We start from the raw sequence: 14,979 nt of genomic DNA, 5'->3' as shown, positions 1-14,979 counted from the left end.
CTGGCCAGAAGGTGGGAGCAGCCCAGGGAAAATGGTGGCAGGATGCAAGGAACAGTCCTTGGCGCCTAAACGGGCCCTGGGCCGGCAGCCAGAGGAGAGGGCGGGCCCAGGTGCTCCACCATTCCCCAGGACAAGGGGAAGGTACAGGCATCAGAAGGAGAGGAGGCCAAGTAGGGCAGGCCCCAGATGGAGGTTGAGGACTGGGATCAAAAGCCACTGGACTTTGGGGTTTCCTATGGGACTGGGCTGAGCCGTGACCTGGCTGGAGGGCCAGGCCAGACACGACAGCGTGTTGTGGCACCAGAATGACCCCAGGGGGCGCTAGACTGAAAAGAAGCCCCGTAACACCACACCCAGACCCCAGGGCGGCGCTGTGTGGGTGACAGGTGCGACGGCACAGCCTTGTAAACCCATAACCAATTCCCTTGCATGCCTCATTTAGCTTCCCTCCAAAAGGCAGCTTTGTGCGTAACCTGCTATGAGCCCTTTGGCAAACCACGCCTAACCCCCCTGACACTGGTCTGCGTGGCACCCAGCTCGTCCCTGCTCTGACGTGCTTTCTGTGTCCGGCACTTTTCAATAGAGACCAGTCGCCCTCCCTCCCAAGAGACAGCCGGCTGCCATGTGTGACTGCAGGCAGAGCCACCGCCTGGCTCAGAGGGGCGCGCGGGCCTTGCTCTGCCCTCCAGACACTGCTTTGCCTCCCGTTCTGCCAGGGACTTCGATTTTAAGGCCTGTTCATTGTTCTCAAACACCTGGGAGGAGACAGCCTTGATCCTGGGCACAGGGGCACCTTCCAGGGGCCAGAGGAGCCCTGGTCCTCCTGCCATCAAAGCAGGGTAACGGGGGGCAGAGACGGCCTCTCTGAGCAGCGGGCTGTGGGGGTGGCAAGGAGACAGCCAGACAAATGGGTGCTCCTCTGGGACGCCTCCCTGTGCCCTTCTCTCCCCATGGTGACGGAGGGCTTTGGATTGTGGCAGCGAGCGCCATGGGTCCTGTAGGTGCCCAGGTTTCTCTGCTGGGTAACCTGCCCCGCTGTAATGAGGACCCCGCAGTCTCTTTAACAGCCAGCCAGTCGCTCTCTGCTCCTGCCCCTTACTGACTGGCACTAACCAACAGGGTGGCAGGGGGCCAGTCAGCTGAGGAGGCCAGTGCCCTCGCTCCTAGTTACTCACTAGGGGAGGGAAATGATACTGCAGTCGTCCTTAGGCCCAGCTTGCAGAGATGCCCCCGGGGTGGCTGGACTCCACCCTTTGGGCCAGAAGAAACAGTGAGGATGGGAGGAGGAAAGTCAGACACAATCCCGGCCCAGTGAGCTACCAACTGTACCTCCCTGTGCCTTGGCAGGGGCATTCACCCTAGGGAGGGCAGGCCGTATTTCCATCTGCCTTTGGGAGCTGCTTTAAACTCCCCTGTGGCCGGGCAGCCCTGCCACAGTCCTTCGCTGCCAGCAGTGCCCCGCCTTTGGGCAGCACTACCCCCTGCGAAGGGCAGGATGGAGCCACCTCTGCTCGCCAAGCCCCTCCGGCAGGCTCCGTGCAGCCAGGGGGAGCCCTGTGCCCTGCACCCAGCCTGCAGGAATCAGCGTGAAGCAGGGATGAATTTGGGCCCCAGAGCCCTTGGTGCCCGTGCCCTGGTGCGGCGCCTCCATGCCCCAGTGTCATGCCCAGGCAATGCCACAGGGGGCCTCACTGCCTCGGGTGACAGTATTGCACCCTGTGCTTTCAGTGTCACGTAAACGAGGTGGCATTAATCTCTAAGAGCCGCTTTCCAGTCTATCCACCACTAACCCATCCAGGCTCTCGTCTTCTCCCAGCTCGAGGCCTGCAGCCTCCCTGGCCTCCAAACGCCAGCTTGCCCTGCTTACAGCCTTGCCAACCCCAAGCCCTCCTCCTGGCTCATCCCTCAGCTCTGTCTCTGCGTCCCCGCCCCCGCGCTGTGCCCGATGGGAGGCTGTCCCAGAACCACACTCCTCTGGTGCTTAGAAACCTGCTTGGAATTTCCAGCCCCAGTTTCCCCATGGTCTGGCAATCCCCTTTGCTCCAGGCCAGCTTGTCCTGCAGCTTCTCTAGCTCCTCTCCCTCCCTGCAGCAGGGAGCGGGCGACTGGCCTGGGAACGTCCTAGTGTTACTGGCGCTGTCTGCATGGGGGCTGGGAGAGCAGGGGGTGACTTTAGGTGAGGGACGGGACCTGAGCCTGGAACCTGAGCCAGGAGGGGGGTGGGGCGAGGCGACACCTTTGCGCAGGAAGCTGGACAAAGGGAGGGAGCCGGCTGGAGGGGTTTTTAGTTTCAGTTTTGGGCTGGCTGGGAGGAGGCAGGGAACCCCGAGTCTGGGGTCTAAGCTCCCTGCCCCCCACAGGGACCTGGCGGAGGGGTCCCGGTTGTACCTACAAGCCCTGCTTGGGACTGTGTTCCTGTCGGCTAAAAACCTTCCATTCTCCTGGCTGGCTGAGAGTCCCGGTGAATCGCAGGAAGAGGGGAGCGGGGCCCTGACTCCCCCACACTCCGTGACAGGGTGCACCCCCCCCTCCAGTGTGTCTACAGAGAGCAGCAGTCGCAGCCCTGCTCAGCTTTCTTCTGTGACTAAACAAGCCGAGCACGTCCAGTCTTCTCCTGGAAGCCAGGCCCTGCGTTCCCTGCCCGCCCTAGTAACGCTTCTCAGCACCCGGTCCAGCTGGAGTTCCTCTTCCTTGAACTTGGGTGACCAGAACTGCACGTGGGATTTCCAGCGAGGCCTGACCAGTGCCTTGCGCAGGGGCATTAAGACCTCCCTGTCTCTGCTGGACACCCCTTACCTCGCTTTGGGTGAAAGCAAACAACGGGGCAGTGGACTGAGTGTGAAGATGGTAGCTGGGGGTGCTACAGGCCCTGGGAGAAACACAGTATTTGCTAGAAGACAGTGTAGGAATGAGCTGCTATCTGCGAAAATACGGGACAGTGACAACCAGTTCAAGGCAAAATGAGGAATTAGCTGGAGAATCTGGTGCTCAAACTGTTAGATTGAGATTAAAGGTGGCAGCAGAACCACCCTGCCGCACACCGGCCCCCTCATGGGGGGGTGAGATTTGCATCTGTGAAGAGTTAGAACTGGGTCCAAGTGCAGCAGCCATTAGGGGTGCCCTGCCCACCCATCAGCACCCCGCACACACCTGAGATGGGCAGAGCCCCCACCAGTACCGAGAAAGGGACCTTCCAGCCAGGGGCTTCCCATGCGCCCTCTTGGCCGCTCACCAACCTGCTGGGAGCGGAGCCAACCACTGGATTCCACGTGCTTTACACCTCCAGAGTCTGACCAGTGTCCGGGCACTGCGCCTGCCTGGCCTCCCTAGGCACACTCTCGGGGTGCAGATCTTCTGTCTAGCACCCCTTCCTGAGAGCTGCACCCCTCTGCTCCAGCTGCCCATCCTCTGGGACCAGTGCTGACCCCCGCAGGCGCCCTGGTAGCTTACGCACACCCTTGCCCAGAACTCCAGCGGTGCGCACGCGCTGGTGAGCTCTTCAGAGCACAGGGTATTTATCACAGGATTCGGAGCCACCACTGCGCTCATGAGAAATGTGCACCTCTAATCAACAACAGCTAATGAACCCGATGCACATTTCCCTGCCTCAGTTTCCTCACCACTCCGGAGCATTCTCTGGGCTGGGGTCAGAGTCCTTCAGGACTGTCCGGAGTCTTTCTAGGGCACCACATGGCTCCAGGTCTGAACCGTGCAGCCTCCCTCCAGGCCACCTCGCTTTGGCCAGGATCGGTTCTGCAGCTAACCAGACCCTCCCTGCCCCTCCCCCTCTCTCCCGCCCGAAGCGCCTTGGGACTCTCCATGCGCGTCCCCCCACGAGCCCCTTTTCAACCTGCTTGAGCCTCTCTGCCTGTCGCTCCCAGCAGAGCCAGCCGGAGCCCCCCCAGAACCCCAGGAGCCCCCCCGCCCCCGGGATGTTGTGTTTGTCAGTCTGTCTCTGGGGTGTAGCACTCCCCCCCCCCCACAGCCCCTGTGCGGGTGACGGCTACTGTTACCCCTGCCCAGCGACTCAGCCTGTCCCCAGGAGCCCCATCAGATCAGCCCATCCCCTCTCCGCCCCAGACACTTCTTATGTGAGAGTCCAGACCCCCCCCACACACTGCCCCATACAGGCCACTGCTGTAGCGCCGCTCCCTGACCCACCCTGCTCCCCACACCGCCCCCTGGCACCCACCCTCCCTGACCCACACTGCTCCCCACACCGCCCCCTGGCACACACCCTCCCTGACCCACACTGCTCCCCACACCGCCCCATAGCACACACCCTCCCTGACCCACACTGCTCCCCACACCGCCCCCTGGCACCCACCCTCCCTGACCCACACTGCTCCCCACACCGCCCCCTGGCACACACCCTCCCTGACCCACACTGCTCCCCACACTGCCCCCTGGCACCCACCCTCCCTGACCCACACTGCTCCCCACACCGCCCCTGGCATGCGCCGCTCCCTGACCCACACTGCTCCCCACACCGCCCCATGGCACCCACCCTCCCTGACCCACACTGCTCCCTACACCGCCCCTAGCACACGCCCTCCCTGACCCACACTGCCCCCTGGCACAAACTGTCCCTGACCCACCCTGCTTCCTACACCACCCCCTGGCATGCGCCACTCCCTGACCCACCCTGCTCCCCTCACCGCCCCATGGCACATGCCCTCCCTGACCCACACTGCTCCCCACACCGCCCCATGGCACACACCCTCCCTGACCCACCCTGCTCTCCACACTGCCCCCTGGCACACGTCCTCCCTGACCCACACTGCTCTCCACACCGCCCCCTGGCACACACCCTCCCTGACCCACACTGCTCCCCACACCACCCCATGGCACACACCCTCCCTGACCTACCCTGCTCTCCACACCGCCCCCTGGCACACACCCTCCCTGACCCACCCTGCTCTCCACACCGCCCCCTGGCACACGTCCTCCCTGACCCACACTGCTCTCCACACCGCCCCCTGGCACACACCCTCCCTGACCCACCCTGCTCTCCACACCGCCCCCTGGCACACGTCCTCCCTGACCCACACTGCTCTCCACACCGCCCCCTGGCACACACCCTCCCTGACCCACACTGCTCTCCACACCGCCCCCTGGCACACACCCTCCCTGACCCACACTGCTCCCCACACCGCCCCCTGGCACACACCCTCCCTGACCCACATTGCTCCCCACACCGCCCCATGGCATGCGCCGCTCCCTGACCCACACTGCTCTCCACACTGCCCCATGGCACATCCCCTCCCTGACCCACACTGCTCCCCCCACTGCTCCATGGCACGTGCCGCTCCCTGACCCACTCTGCTCCCAACACTGCCCTCTGGCACATCCCTCCCTGACCCATAGTGCTCCCCACACGCCACACCACCCCATGGCTCCCGCTGCTCCCTGACCCACACTCCCACACTGCCCCCTGAAGCACGAGGGATTATATCCCCTATTAAACAGCCAGACTGTGCCCCATCTAATGGAACTGGGATGTTCTCATCATCCCTGGACTGACCGAGCCCCTCCTGAGCCTGCGGTGCTGCCAGCTCTCTGCTGTCTTGTGGCAGGGAATCCCACAGGTTAACGGGGGCCCTGTGTTAAAACAAAACACCCCCAGGGGTTTTTCCCGTTAGTATTTGTAACAGCGTTATGGTTGATTAAACACGGAGCCAACTCTTCCTGCGGACACGGGGCGGGGTGCATGGGGGTCGGGGGGGCACAGGGACACCCCGATTTATCTTCTTTTCTAAAGTAGCGATGCAGCCAGCCCCGAAATGTGGATCCGGGTCTGGATCACGCCCCAAAGGGCCAGTTTATGGCCCCGGCCCAATGGCGGGTGTGGGTCCCTCCCCCCCCGTGGCAGCCCGGGGCTGGGTTCTCTTCCCCGGGGTGACGTGCGGGGCCGGGGGGCGGCGGGTCCCTTCCTCCATCGCTTCCCAGTTTCGTTTCCCGGCGGCGCTGCGGGGTGGCGGAGAAGGAAACCGAAACTCAGCGGCTGAGGCTGGTTTTGGTTCTCGGTGCGGGGCGGCCCCGGGTGACGCGGCGGGGCCGGGCTATAAATCAGGAGCCGGCGGCGGAGCCGGGCAGAGCGGGTCGGGCTCGAACTCGGGACGCTGCGGAGCCAGGGAGACCCCGGCAGGCTGCGGACATGGTGAGGCGCGTCCCGGGCCGGGGGTCGCGCTGCACGTTCCTGGTCCGCGGGAGGGCAGCGGGCAGCTCGGGGCCGGACCCCCACCCCGGGGTCTCCTGTCCGCTGGGGCCCCACCCCCTCCCGGGTTTTGGGGGGACCCCCCGCGCCGAGCCGGTAGCTGGGGAGGGACCGATCGGCACTTCCCGGGGTCCCCTGGCGCAGGAAAGGCAGCTGCCGCCTGTATGTACCGCCCCCTCCCAGCCCCGGTCTCGCTAAGCTGCCCCTTTGTTAGCGACCCGCCAGCCCCTGGGGAGCCCCTGAGCGGGAGGGGGGGCGCCCCTCGCCCCTCGGCAGCCCCCGAGTGCTGGCTAGTGCACCCCAACCAAGACTGGGCTCCGAGGGGTCAGACCAGCCGGCCCAGCGAGCAGCCTCATTCCTCGACCGCCCTTCTGGGGGGCTGGGTTTGGGCCCCCTTTAGCCCCATGAAAAGGGATCTGGTGAGTGTTCCCTGAGCCCTCGTGCGCTGGCACGGATGCTGGTGCGGTGGGTGTGATCACTGCCGTGCTGACGGGGACGCATTTCCCTGCACGTTGCACTGGGGTAATGACTGCACCTGGTGCCAGGCGTTGGAGGGATGTATAGGGGGGGTGACAGGATATGGGGACCGTAACAAGCCCCAACCTGCTTCCCTCCCGGGGGTCTGAGTCCGTGTGGGATGGGCGCCTGGGCTCCCGCTGCCAGGGGGTCTGACCGCTCTGGGCCATCTCCTCCCCAGGCCCTGTGTATCAGCGTGAAGCTGCTGACTGGCGAGATGCACAGCTTGGAGGTCACCAGCACAATGACCGTCTCGGCTTTCAAGGCCAAGATCGCCGAGCAGACGGGGGTGTCCCCGTACCAGCAGAAGCTGGCCTGCCAGAACGGGGCCTACGTGGAGCTGCGTGATGGCTCCCGGCTCTCCGACTACCAGCTCAAGACCGGAGACGTCGTCCTGCTGATGGTAAAGAACGAGGAGCCCATCACCATCTTTGTGAAGAACGACAAAGGCAGGACCAGCACCTACACCGTCCTCCCCTCCGACGGGGTCCCCCAGTTCAAGGGGCGGGTCCAGCAGCAGGAGAACATCCAGGCGGAGCAGTTCTGGCTCAGCTTTGAGGGGAAACCGCTCGAGGACGGCCACAAGCTGGGAGACTACAACATCGCCCCCCACTGCACCATCTTCCTGCACCTGCGTCTGCGGGGGGGCTGAGCCCCGGGGCCCGGCCCTCCTGACTTTCCTGCTCCCTTCCTCTTTCCCTTAGCGTCCCAAACATCCTACACCAGCTTTGGACTCTCGGATGTGAAGCTGTGACTGGCTCCAGCACTGGCTGGGGTGGGGGTGATGCAGAAGACTGGGAGAGGGTCTCAGGGAGAGTGAGCATCACCCTGATGCTGGGTTGCCCACAGCACTTGCACCCCATTGTGCACGTGCTCAGCAGCTCCTCATCCATCCGTGCATCCCATTCCAGTGCAGCATGGCCCCGCTGTGCCAGGCTGTGTGGCTGACCTGGGCCGTGCAGAGCGACTCTGTTCCTTCCAGGGGGCACCGTGGGGCTGGGCTCCTTACAACATGGTGGAAATCTCTCCCATAGGAGGCTTGCTCAATTAGCTCCTCCATGTGAATGAGACACCCCCTCCCCCCACCGTGTCTGTCGTGCCATGTGTCTAGCGAGTTGTCTCCTTGCTATAGGTGTTTGCTGTGGTTCCCGGCAGTGCTGTGGGTGAGGGTGTGCTTTCAGCAGGCAGTAACCCTAGCGGAAGAGCACACTGGCCACTCCCTTTGTCACCGATTGAATTCAGGTGTGAAGCCTGGATGCCAACATCACAAGAAGATCCAGCACAACCCCCTGCTCCACCACAGGAGGCAGCTGCACAGCCCCTGAGATGTCACATTGGGGGTGGGGCTTGAGTGAATAATTGCTATGGGGCAAGGCTAAGGCTGTAATGACCACTGGGGGTAGTGGTCTGTGAAGAAACAAAGGAACTGCCCTGATTAGTCTCTGGCTTTGGCAGTAAGGATTTCGGTCTTTTTTTGTGACAAGACAGTATTTGCATTTTCCAAACTGTGATTGATGGACTCCGTCTGTGACTGTATTGCACACTAGGGCACTTTGTTTGTAAATGCATGAGAATAATCTAATAGGATCAATAAACAGGTTTCCTCAAATCCTGCCCTGCTCCGAGTCCTGTTCTCTGCGGACTCTGATCCATGCTGGTAAACCCTTCCAGGTGATCTGCCCCTGTGCACCGAGCCAAGCTCTTACCCCTACACTCCCAAATGCTGGCCTCACCGCCAAAGGAGAGGAGGAACCCCCCAGACCAGCCAGCTGTGCTGCCCTTTGCATGAGAAAGAAAGGAATTGCAGCTGAGGGGTGTCACGGAGTCCCCGGGCGATGTTCTGGAACTGCTCCCCCCAAAGCCAGTCAGGTCTTTGGGGAGCCTCCTCTCCGCCCAGGCAGGGTCCTGGGGAAGCCAGAGGGTCCTGAACCCCCCCCACTTCGCAGTCAGACGTGACTCTCAGCCAGCCAGTAAAACAGGTTTATTTAGATGACAGGAACACAGTCTGAAACAGGTCTTGCCAGTACAGACAACAGGACCCCTTTAGTTCGGTCCATCTGGGGCCCCCAGGGAGGCCACAGCCCCGTTGGGAAGCCCAAGCCCCGTCGGGTGCCCCTCTCCATTTCCCAGCCAGCTTCAAACTGAAACTCCCCCCAGCCTCTCACTCAGCCTCCCCCTGGCTCCTCCCCCAGCCTTTGTGTCCTTTGTTCAGTGTCCCGGGCAGAGGTGTCACCTGGCCTTCAACCCCCCTCCTGGGTTCTCAGGTTACATGCTCAGGTATCCTCCCTTCCCCAGTGCAGCCGTCCCAACTCCCCTGCAACCTCCCCAGCTCAGTACTCCCCACTCAGCATTCACAGAACACAGCCAGAACATTCCCACTTCGGCACAAGGTGTAGATAAGGGTTCCAGCTCGGGTTGGATGTATTCCTGGAGGTTTCATCACATGACAGAATTTTAATTCCCGGAGACTCCAGGACAATCCTGGAGGGCTGGCAACACTCCTGAAGTAGCTCTCGCAGGAGCTGGCTCAGAGTTTGAACCTCATTCCCGCGCTCCTAAAGCAAGAGCTAGTGCTTAGGCCATTGGCGCCAAGCATATAGCTTGGGGCCCGGATCCACCCCCAGGCCTTCCCTCTGGCTCACAGCTCCCTCTGCCTCCATCAAAGCTGCTGGCCTGCGGCTAGTTCAAGGGCGCTGGCAGGAGCCATGCAGGAGATGACCCATGTCACAAGCCACAAACTTCCTGCTCCTTGCCCCTGTGCTGCCAAGCTGTGGCTGCCATGGCATGCCAGCCTGGGGTTGGGGGTGTGGCTGCTTTCCCCGACTGCCACTGAGCCCACTACTCGAGGACATGGCTCCTACCCCACACTGAGAATCCCCATGGGGTGCTGTGACGTTGCACTCCATATGTTTTATGAAAGTAAGTGTGACTATAATGTAACTGGAATATGCTTTATGAAAAAGGTCTGTTTGGTCACAGAGACCACCTTGGGGCTGTCACCTGATGTGCTGAGACGACCTCTGAGCCTGTTTTCTCTGCCCGTTTGGGCCTCCAGAACCCTCTCTCGTTGAGCCAGACATGCAAGCCGGCTGCAACACAGATCCAGGTCTGGTCCACGCCCCCAAAGTTGCAGACTTTAACCCAAAACTGCTCAGCAGGCTACATTCTTCGACTCCCAGTAGGGTCCAAACCCCAAATAAATCCGTTTTACTCTGTATGAAGCTTATACAGGGTAAACTCATAAATTGTCCGCCCTCTGTAACACTGATAGAGAGAGATGCACAGCTGTTTGCTCCCCCAGGTATTCATCACTTACTCTGGGTTCATTAATAAACAAAAGTGATTTTATTAAGTATAAAAGGTAGGATTTAAGTTGTTTTGAGTAATAACAGACAGAACAAAGTAAGTTACCAAGCAAAATAAAACAAAACTCGCAAGTCTAAACCTAATACATTAAGAAACTGAATACAGATAAAATCTCATCCTCAGAGATGTTCCAATAACCGTCTTTCACAGACTAGACTCCTTCCAGTCTGGGCCCAATCCCTTCCCCGGCACAGTCATTGTTAGTTCCAGCTCAGGTGGTAACCAGGGAATTTCTCACGACTGGCAGCCACCTTTGTTCTGTTCCACCCCCTTTTATAGCTTTGGCACAAGGCAGGATTCATTTGTCTCTCTGGGTCCCCACCTTCCTTCTAAATGGAAAAGCACCAGGTTTAAGATGGATTCCAGTACCAGGTGACATGGTCACATGTCCTGTGAGACCCCAGTCTCCATTCTTCCCGGCCTGACTCACAGGAAGGCTTGCAAATAAACAGAGCCATTTACAACCAATTGTCCTGGTCAATGAGAGCCATCAAGATTTGCATAATGACAATAGGACTTCAGAGTTATACTTATTATTTCTAGTTACAGATACAAGAATAACAGGAGTACTTGTGGCACCTTAAAGACTCATGCTAAAATAAATTTGTTAGTCTTTAAGGTGCCACAAGTACTCCTGTTCTTTTTGCGGATACAGACTAACACGGCTGCTACTCTGAAACCTGTCAAGATACAAGAATGATACCTATATACAACCAGGATGACCAGACTCTGTAGATTATAAGCTTTGTAATGATACCTTACAAGAGACCTTTTGCATAAAGCACATTCCAGTTACATTATATTCACATTTATAAACATATTTTCACAAAACATATGGAGGGCAAGGTCACAGGTGGGAAATCCCGAGGTGGGGAGAGTTAGCAAAGGGAGTGGGAAATCCCCAGGGGAGGAACTGAAGGGGGGTTCCCATGGGAGAGGCTACAGGGGTGGAACTTCCCACGGGCGGAGAGACTGGGGGAATCCCTGTGGGGCGGAGATGCAGGAGGAAGAATCCCAGGTGGGAGCGAGAGTGGTGGAAAGGGGGATTTTGCCCTGGTCAGAGAGTGACTGGACTGGCTGCTCGGTGTCTGGCGCTGTCTCTCCCCTGGGCAGGCAGGTGCACGGAGGCGTGAGCAATTCCCTGAGAAGTGGGAGTGTGAGGCCCTCAGTGAGCCCTGCCGGGGCTCTCTCCCCGCCCTATGGCCAGCAGGGGGGCAGCTTATGTTTCCCCTTTATAGGACTTTGTCAATCGTGAATGAGGTATCCCAGACAGAGCACCCCTGCTGTCACCACCAGTGCACAGCCACAGCCCCATTGAGCCCCATGCCGCCTGGCTTTACCAAAGCGCGCCCCCTCCCTGCTCATCCTGCAATACACCCTCAGAGCTCACCGCTTGGGGGCAGACACCTGTGTCCCAAACCCTGGAAGTCACAGGAGCTGGGCTCAATTCTTGTTTTTGTCCAAGACTTTCTACGTATCCCCTTTGGAATAATGCCACCGCCATGCTCTTCTGTACCCCCTTTTAACCCTGGAGCTCAAAATGGTCTACAAAGGGCGGTCAGTAGCATTACCTCCACTTTACAGATGGGGAAACTGAGGCACAGGGTGGGGCAGTGACATGCCCAAGTTCACCAGCAAATCATTGGCAGAGCTGGGCAATAGAACCCACATCTCCTGTGTCTCAGCCCAGTACCTCACTCACTAGACAGCACTGTCTCCCTGAAAGGCACTTGAACTCCCCATGGGTGTAGCTGTCAGATGGGGACGCTGCTGCTTTCCCCAGGGACGCATCTGTGCCGTGTTCCCCTCTGTGCCCGGACCACAGGGGATGGGAGTCTGATGCCAGAGCCTGGCTCTGAGACGTTCAGCTCACGGGGTCACTGGTTCCACCGTGGCTGTTGGTCAAGGTAGCAGCCTTTACACTGCCCTGCCTCCCAGCGGGGTGGTGAAGATAAGAGGCTCAGTGACCATGGTGGTGTTGCACCCACTAGTGACGCCTTTTGCTACTGTCTCCCATGACCTTCTCATAAGCAAAGTAGGGAACTAGAGCCTAGATGAACCGACTATAAGTTTGGTGCACAACTGATTGGAAAACTGTACTCGGAGAATAGTTCTCAAGGGTTCCCAATGCAGCTTGAAGGGCCTGAGTGGGATCCTACAGGGAGCTATCCGGAGCCCGGCGCTATTCAATACCTTCATCAGTGATTTGGACAATGGCATAGAGAAGTACACAGATGAAGTTTGAGGGGCTGCCAAGCTGGGAGGGGTTGCGAGCACTTTGGAGGACAGGATTAGAATCCAAAATGATCTGAACAAACTGGAGAAATGGGCTGAAATAAAGAGGATGAAATTCAATAAGGACAAATGCCAAGTACTTCGGAAGGCATAATCAAGTGTACAAATACAAGATGGGAACTGATTGCCTAGGAAGGAGTCCTGCAGAAAAGGATCTGGGGGCTATAGTGGATCACAAGCTAAATATGAGGCAACAATGTAATGCTGTTGCAAAGCAAGTGAACATAATTCTGGAAGATATTAGTGTGACGTGCCGGCCGCTTCCGGGAGCGGTGTGGGGCTGGGGCAGACAGGGAGCCTGCCTTGGCCCCACTGTGCCGCCTGACTTTCAGCTGCCTAAAATCTCCCAGTTTGGCTTCAGTAGCCTCTGGGCGCTAGAGCCTGATTCTGGCAGACTGCCGGTGAAACGGGGAGGCTTGGCAGCCCTAGGTGCGGGGCCACAGAAATTGCTGAGACGTGACGCTGAGCTCGGTGCCTCCACAGAACCACAGACAGACGTGCAATATAAATACGGTGCGGGAGGAGCAGGTGTGAGCATGAGACCGAGAGCCAGGCCAAGGGCCCTGTAATCCTCTGGGCCAGAGGTCCCCAAACTGTGCGGTGCGCCCCCTAAGGGGGCACAGAGGAATATTCGGGCTGGGGGGCACAGCTGCCCAGCCCAGGACCCATGGGGGCGGCAGAGAGAGCACCGCCCAGCTCTGCTCCTGGCCCTGGGCCCAGCTGCTGGCCCTGGCTGCCAGGACCGAGCCCGGGGCTCTGTTGCCAGCCCTGCACCCTGGTCCACGCTCAGAACCCGGGCTGCCGGCCTTGGCCCTCGGCCTCCGCTGTGCTCTTGGCCCGGCCCCCGCCCCAGCTCCCAGCTGTGGCCCCAGCCCCCTTACCTCTGTCTGTGTCCCCAGAGCTGCAGGGGAGGGGTGTGGACGGGACAATGCGGAGCATGAAGTAAAAAGTTTGGGGCCCACTGCTCTGGGCCATGAGCTGTTACCACTGGGGCCTGACCCTGGGATGTTAACCCTTTACATGGCAGCCTCTGCATTGCACTAGCATCCCATTAGCCCCCTCGGGAAGGTTTTGTGGGGCAGGTTCTATGAAAGTCCCAACACAAACTAAAGCTTTGTAGAGACACGTAACCCCCTCGCCGGGCCTGTTACGTCCTGGAGCCCTGACAACTCCGAGGGCGAATGCCACTCGCGGAGTCCCTGGAGCTCTGAAGGGGAAACGCTCCTGACCCCAAGGGCCGGCTAGAGTCCAAGGTGGCAGGGACTGCGGTGACCACCTGGTCTGAGCGGCTGTATCACAGGCCACAGCCCCGGGCTTGAGCTAGAGCAGATGTTTAAAAAAAAATCCGACTTCATTTACAACTGGCCAGTGTTGGAGACTCCACCCTGATTTGGGTAAATTGTTCCACCGGTTAATTACCCTCCTGGCCGTTACAAAACGATGCCTTGTTTCTAGCCTGAATTTCTCTAGTTGCAACTTCCAGCCATTGGAGCTTGTTCTGCCTTTGCCTGCAAGAGTGAAGGGCCCGCTGGTGTCGAATTCTGCCCCCCGTGTACGTACTGCTGCCTAGACAGTGATCAAATCACCCCTTAAACTCCTCTTGAGAAGCCAATAGGTTGAGCTCCTTGAGTCTGTCACTAGAAGGCAGGTTTTCCAAGCCCTTGAGCATTCTGCTGGCTCTGCTCTGAACCCTCTCCACTGGATCATGAATTGTGGCCTCCAGCACTGGACACAGGATTCCAGTTTGCACCAGTGTCAAATGCAGAGCTCACATAACCCTACGCTAGATTCCCGTTTATACATCCCAGGATCACATTGGCTCTCTTGCCCACAGGGGAGCACTGTTCAGCTGATTATCCCCCACTGGAAGTACGCTCTGCTTTCCTGCATTTGGCCGTATTAAAACAGATCTTGTTTGCTTCTGCCCAGCATACCAAGCGATCCAGATTGCTCAGTATTGGTGACCTGTCCTCTTTGTTATTTACCACTCCGTTAGTCTGTGTCATCTGCAAACATTCTCACTGATGAGTTTGTGCTTTCTTCCAGGTCATTGATAAAAATGTGAAATAGCGCAGGGCCAAGAATCAATCCTGGTGGGACCCCGCTAGAAACACCCCCCCACTCAGTGATGATTCCCCGGTTCAAATTACATTCTGAACCCTCTCATTCCGGCAGTGTTTCATCCACGTAACGTGTGGCAGGCGAATTTTCTATTGTTCTAGTTTCAGACTCAAAATATCTTGTGGTGCCGAATCAAATGCCTGACCGAAGTCAAAGTGTTTTACATCAGCCCTATCACCTTTACCAACCAACGCGTCAAGTCATCAAAAAAGCCATCACATTAGTTTGACAGGCTCTATTTTCCATTAGCCTATGTTGAGTGCCATTAATTACCTCCCCCCTTTCATTCTTTATTAATCGAGTCCCATCACAGCTGCTCCATTATCCTTGCCGGGATCAATGTCAGGCTGACAGGCCTAGACTTACCTGGGTCGGCGCGTGTACCCACAAGGCGAGTTTCCTTCCACTCCTTTTCCGGGATTGGGGATGATGGAGCAGCTTGTGTGTGTGGAGCGGGAATATCT

General features: G+C 58.7%; 1 protein-coding gene across 1 annotated transcript; it reads left to right on the top strand.

Moving 5' to 3' along the window:
- The first annotated feature begins 6,021 nt into the window (after nucleotides 1–6,021).
- Nucleotides 6,022–8,342, top strand: ISG15 (ISG15 ubiquitin like modifier). The gene is made up of 2 exons (XM_044989843.1): nucleotides 6,022–6,160; nucleotides 6,915–8,342. The coding sequence occupies exons 1-2, from the start codon at nucleotides 6,158–6,160 to the stop codon at nucleotides 7,383–7,385; spliced, it is 474 nt and encodes a 157-aa protein (XP_044845778.1). The 5' UTR covers nucleotides 6,022–6,157; the 3' UTR covers nucleotides 7,386–8,342.
- The last annotated feature ends 6,637 nt before the right edge of the window (nucleotides 8,343–14,979 follow it).

The sequence above is a fragment of the Mauremys mutica genome, chromosome 16 (assembly GCF_020497125.1).
Source record: "Mauremys mutica isolate MM-2020 ecotype Southern chromosome 16, ASM2049712v1, whole genome shotgun sequence".
NCBI lineage: Eukaryota > Metazoa > Chordata > Testudines > Geoemydidae > Mauremys > Mauremys mutica.
Note: the sequence above shows the minus strand (reverse complement) of the source record. Positions and strands in the feature narration are given on the sequence as shown.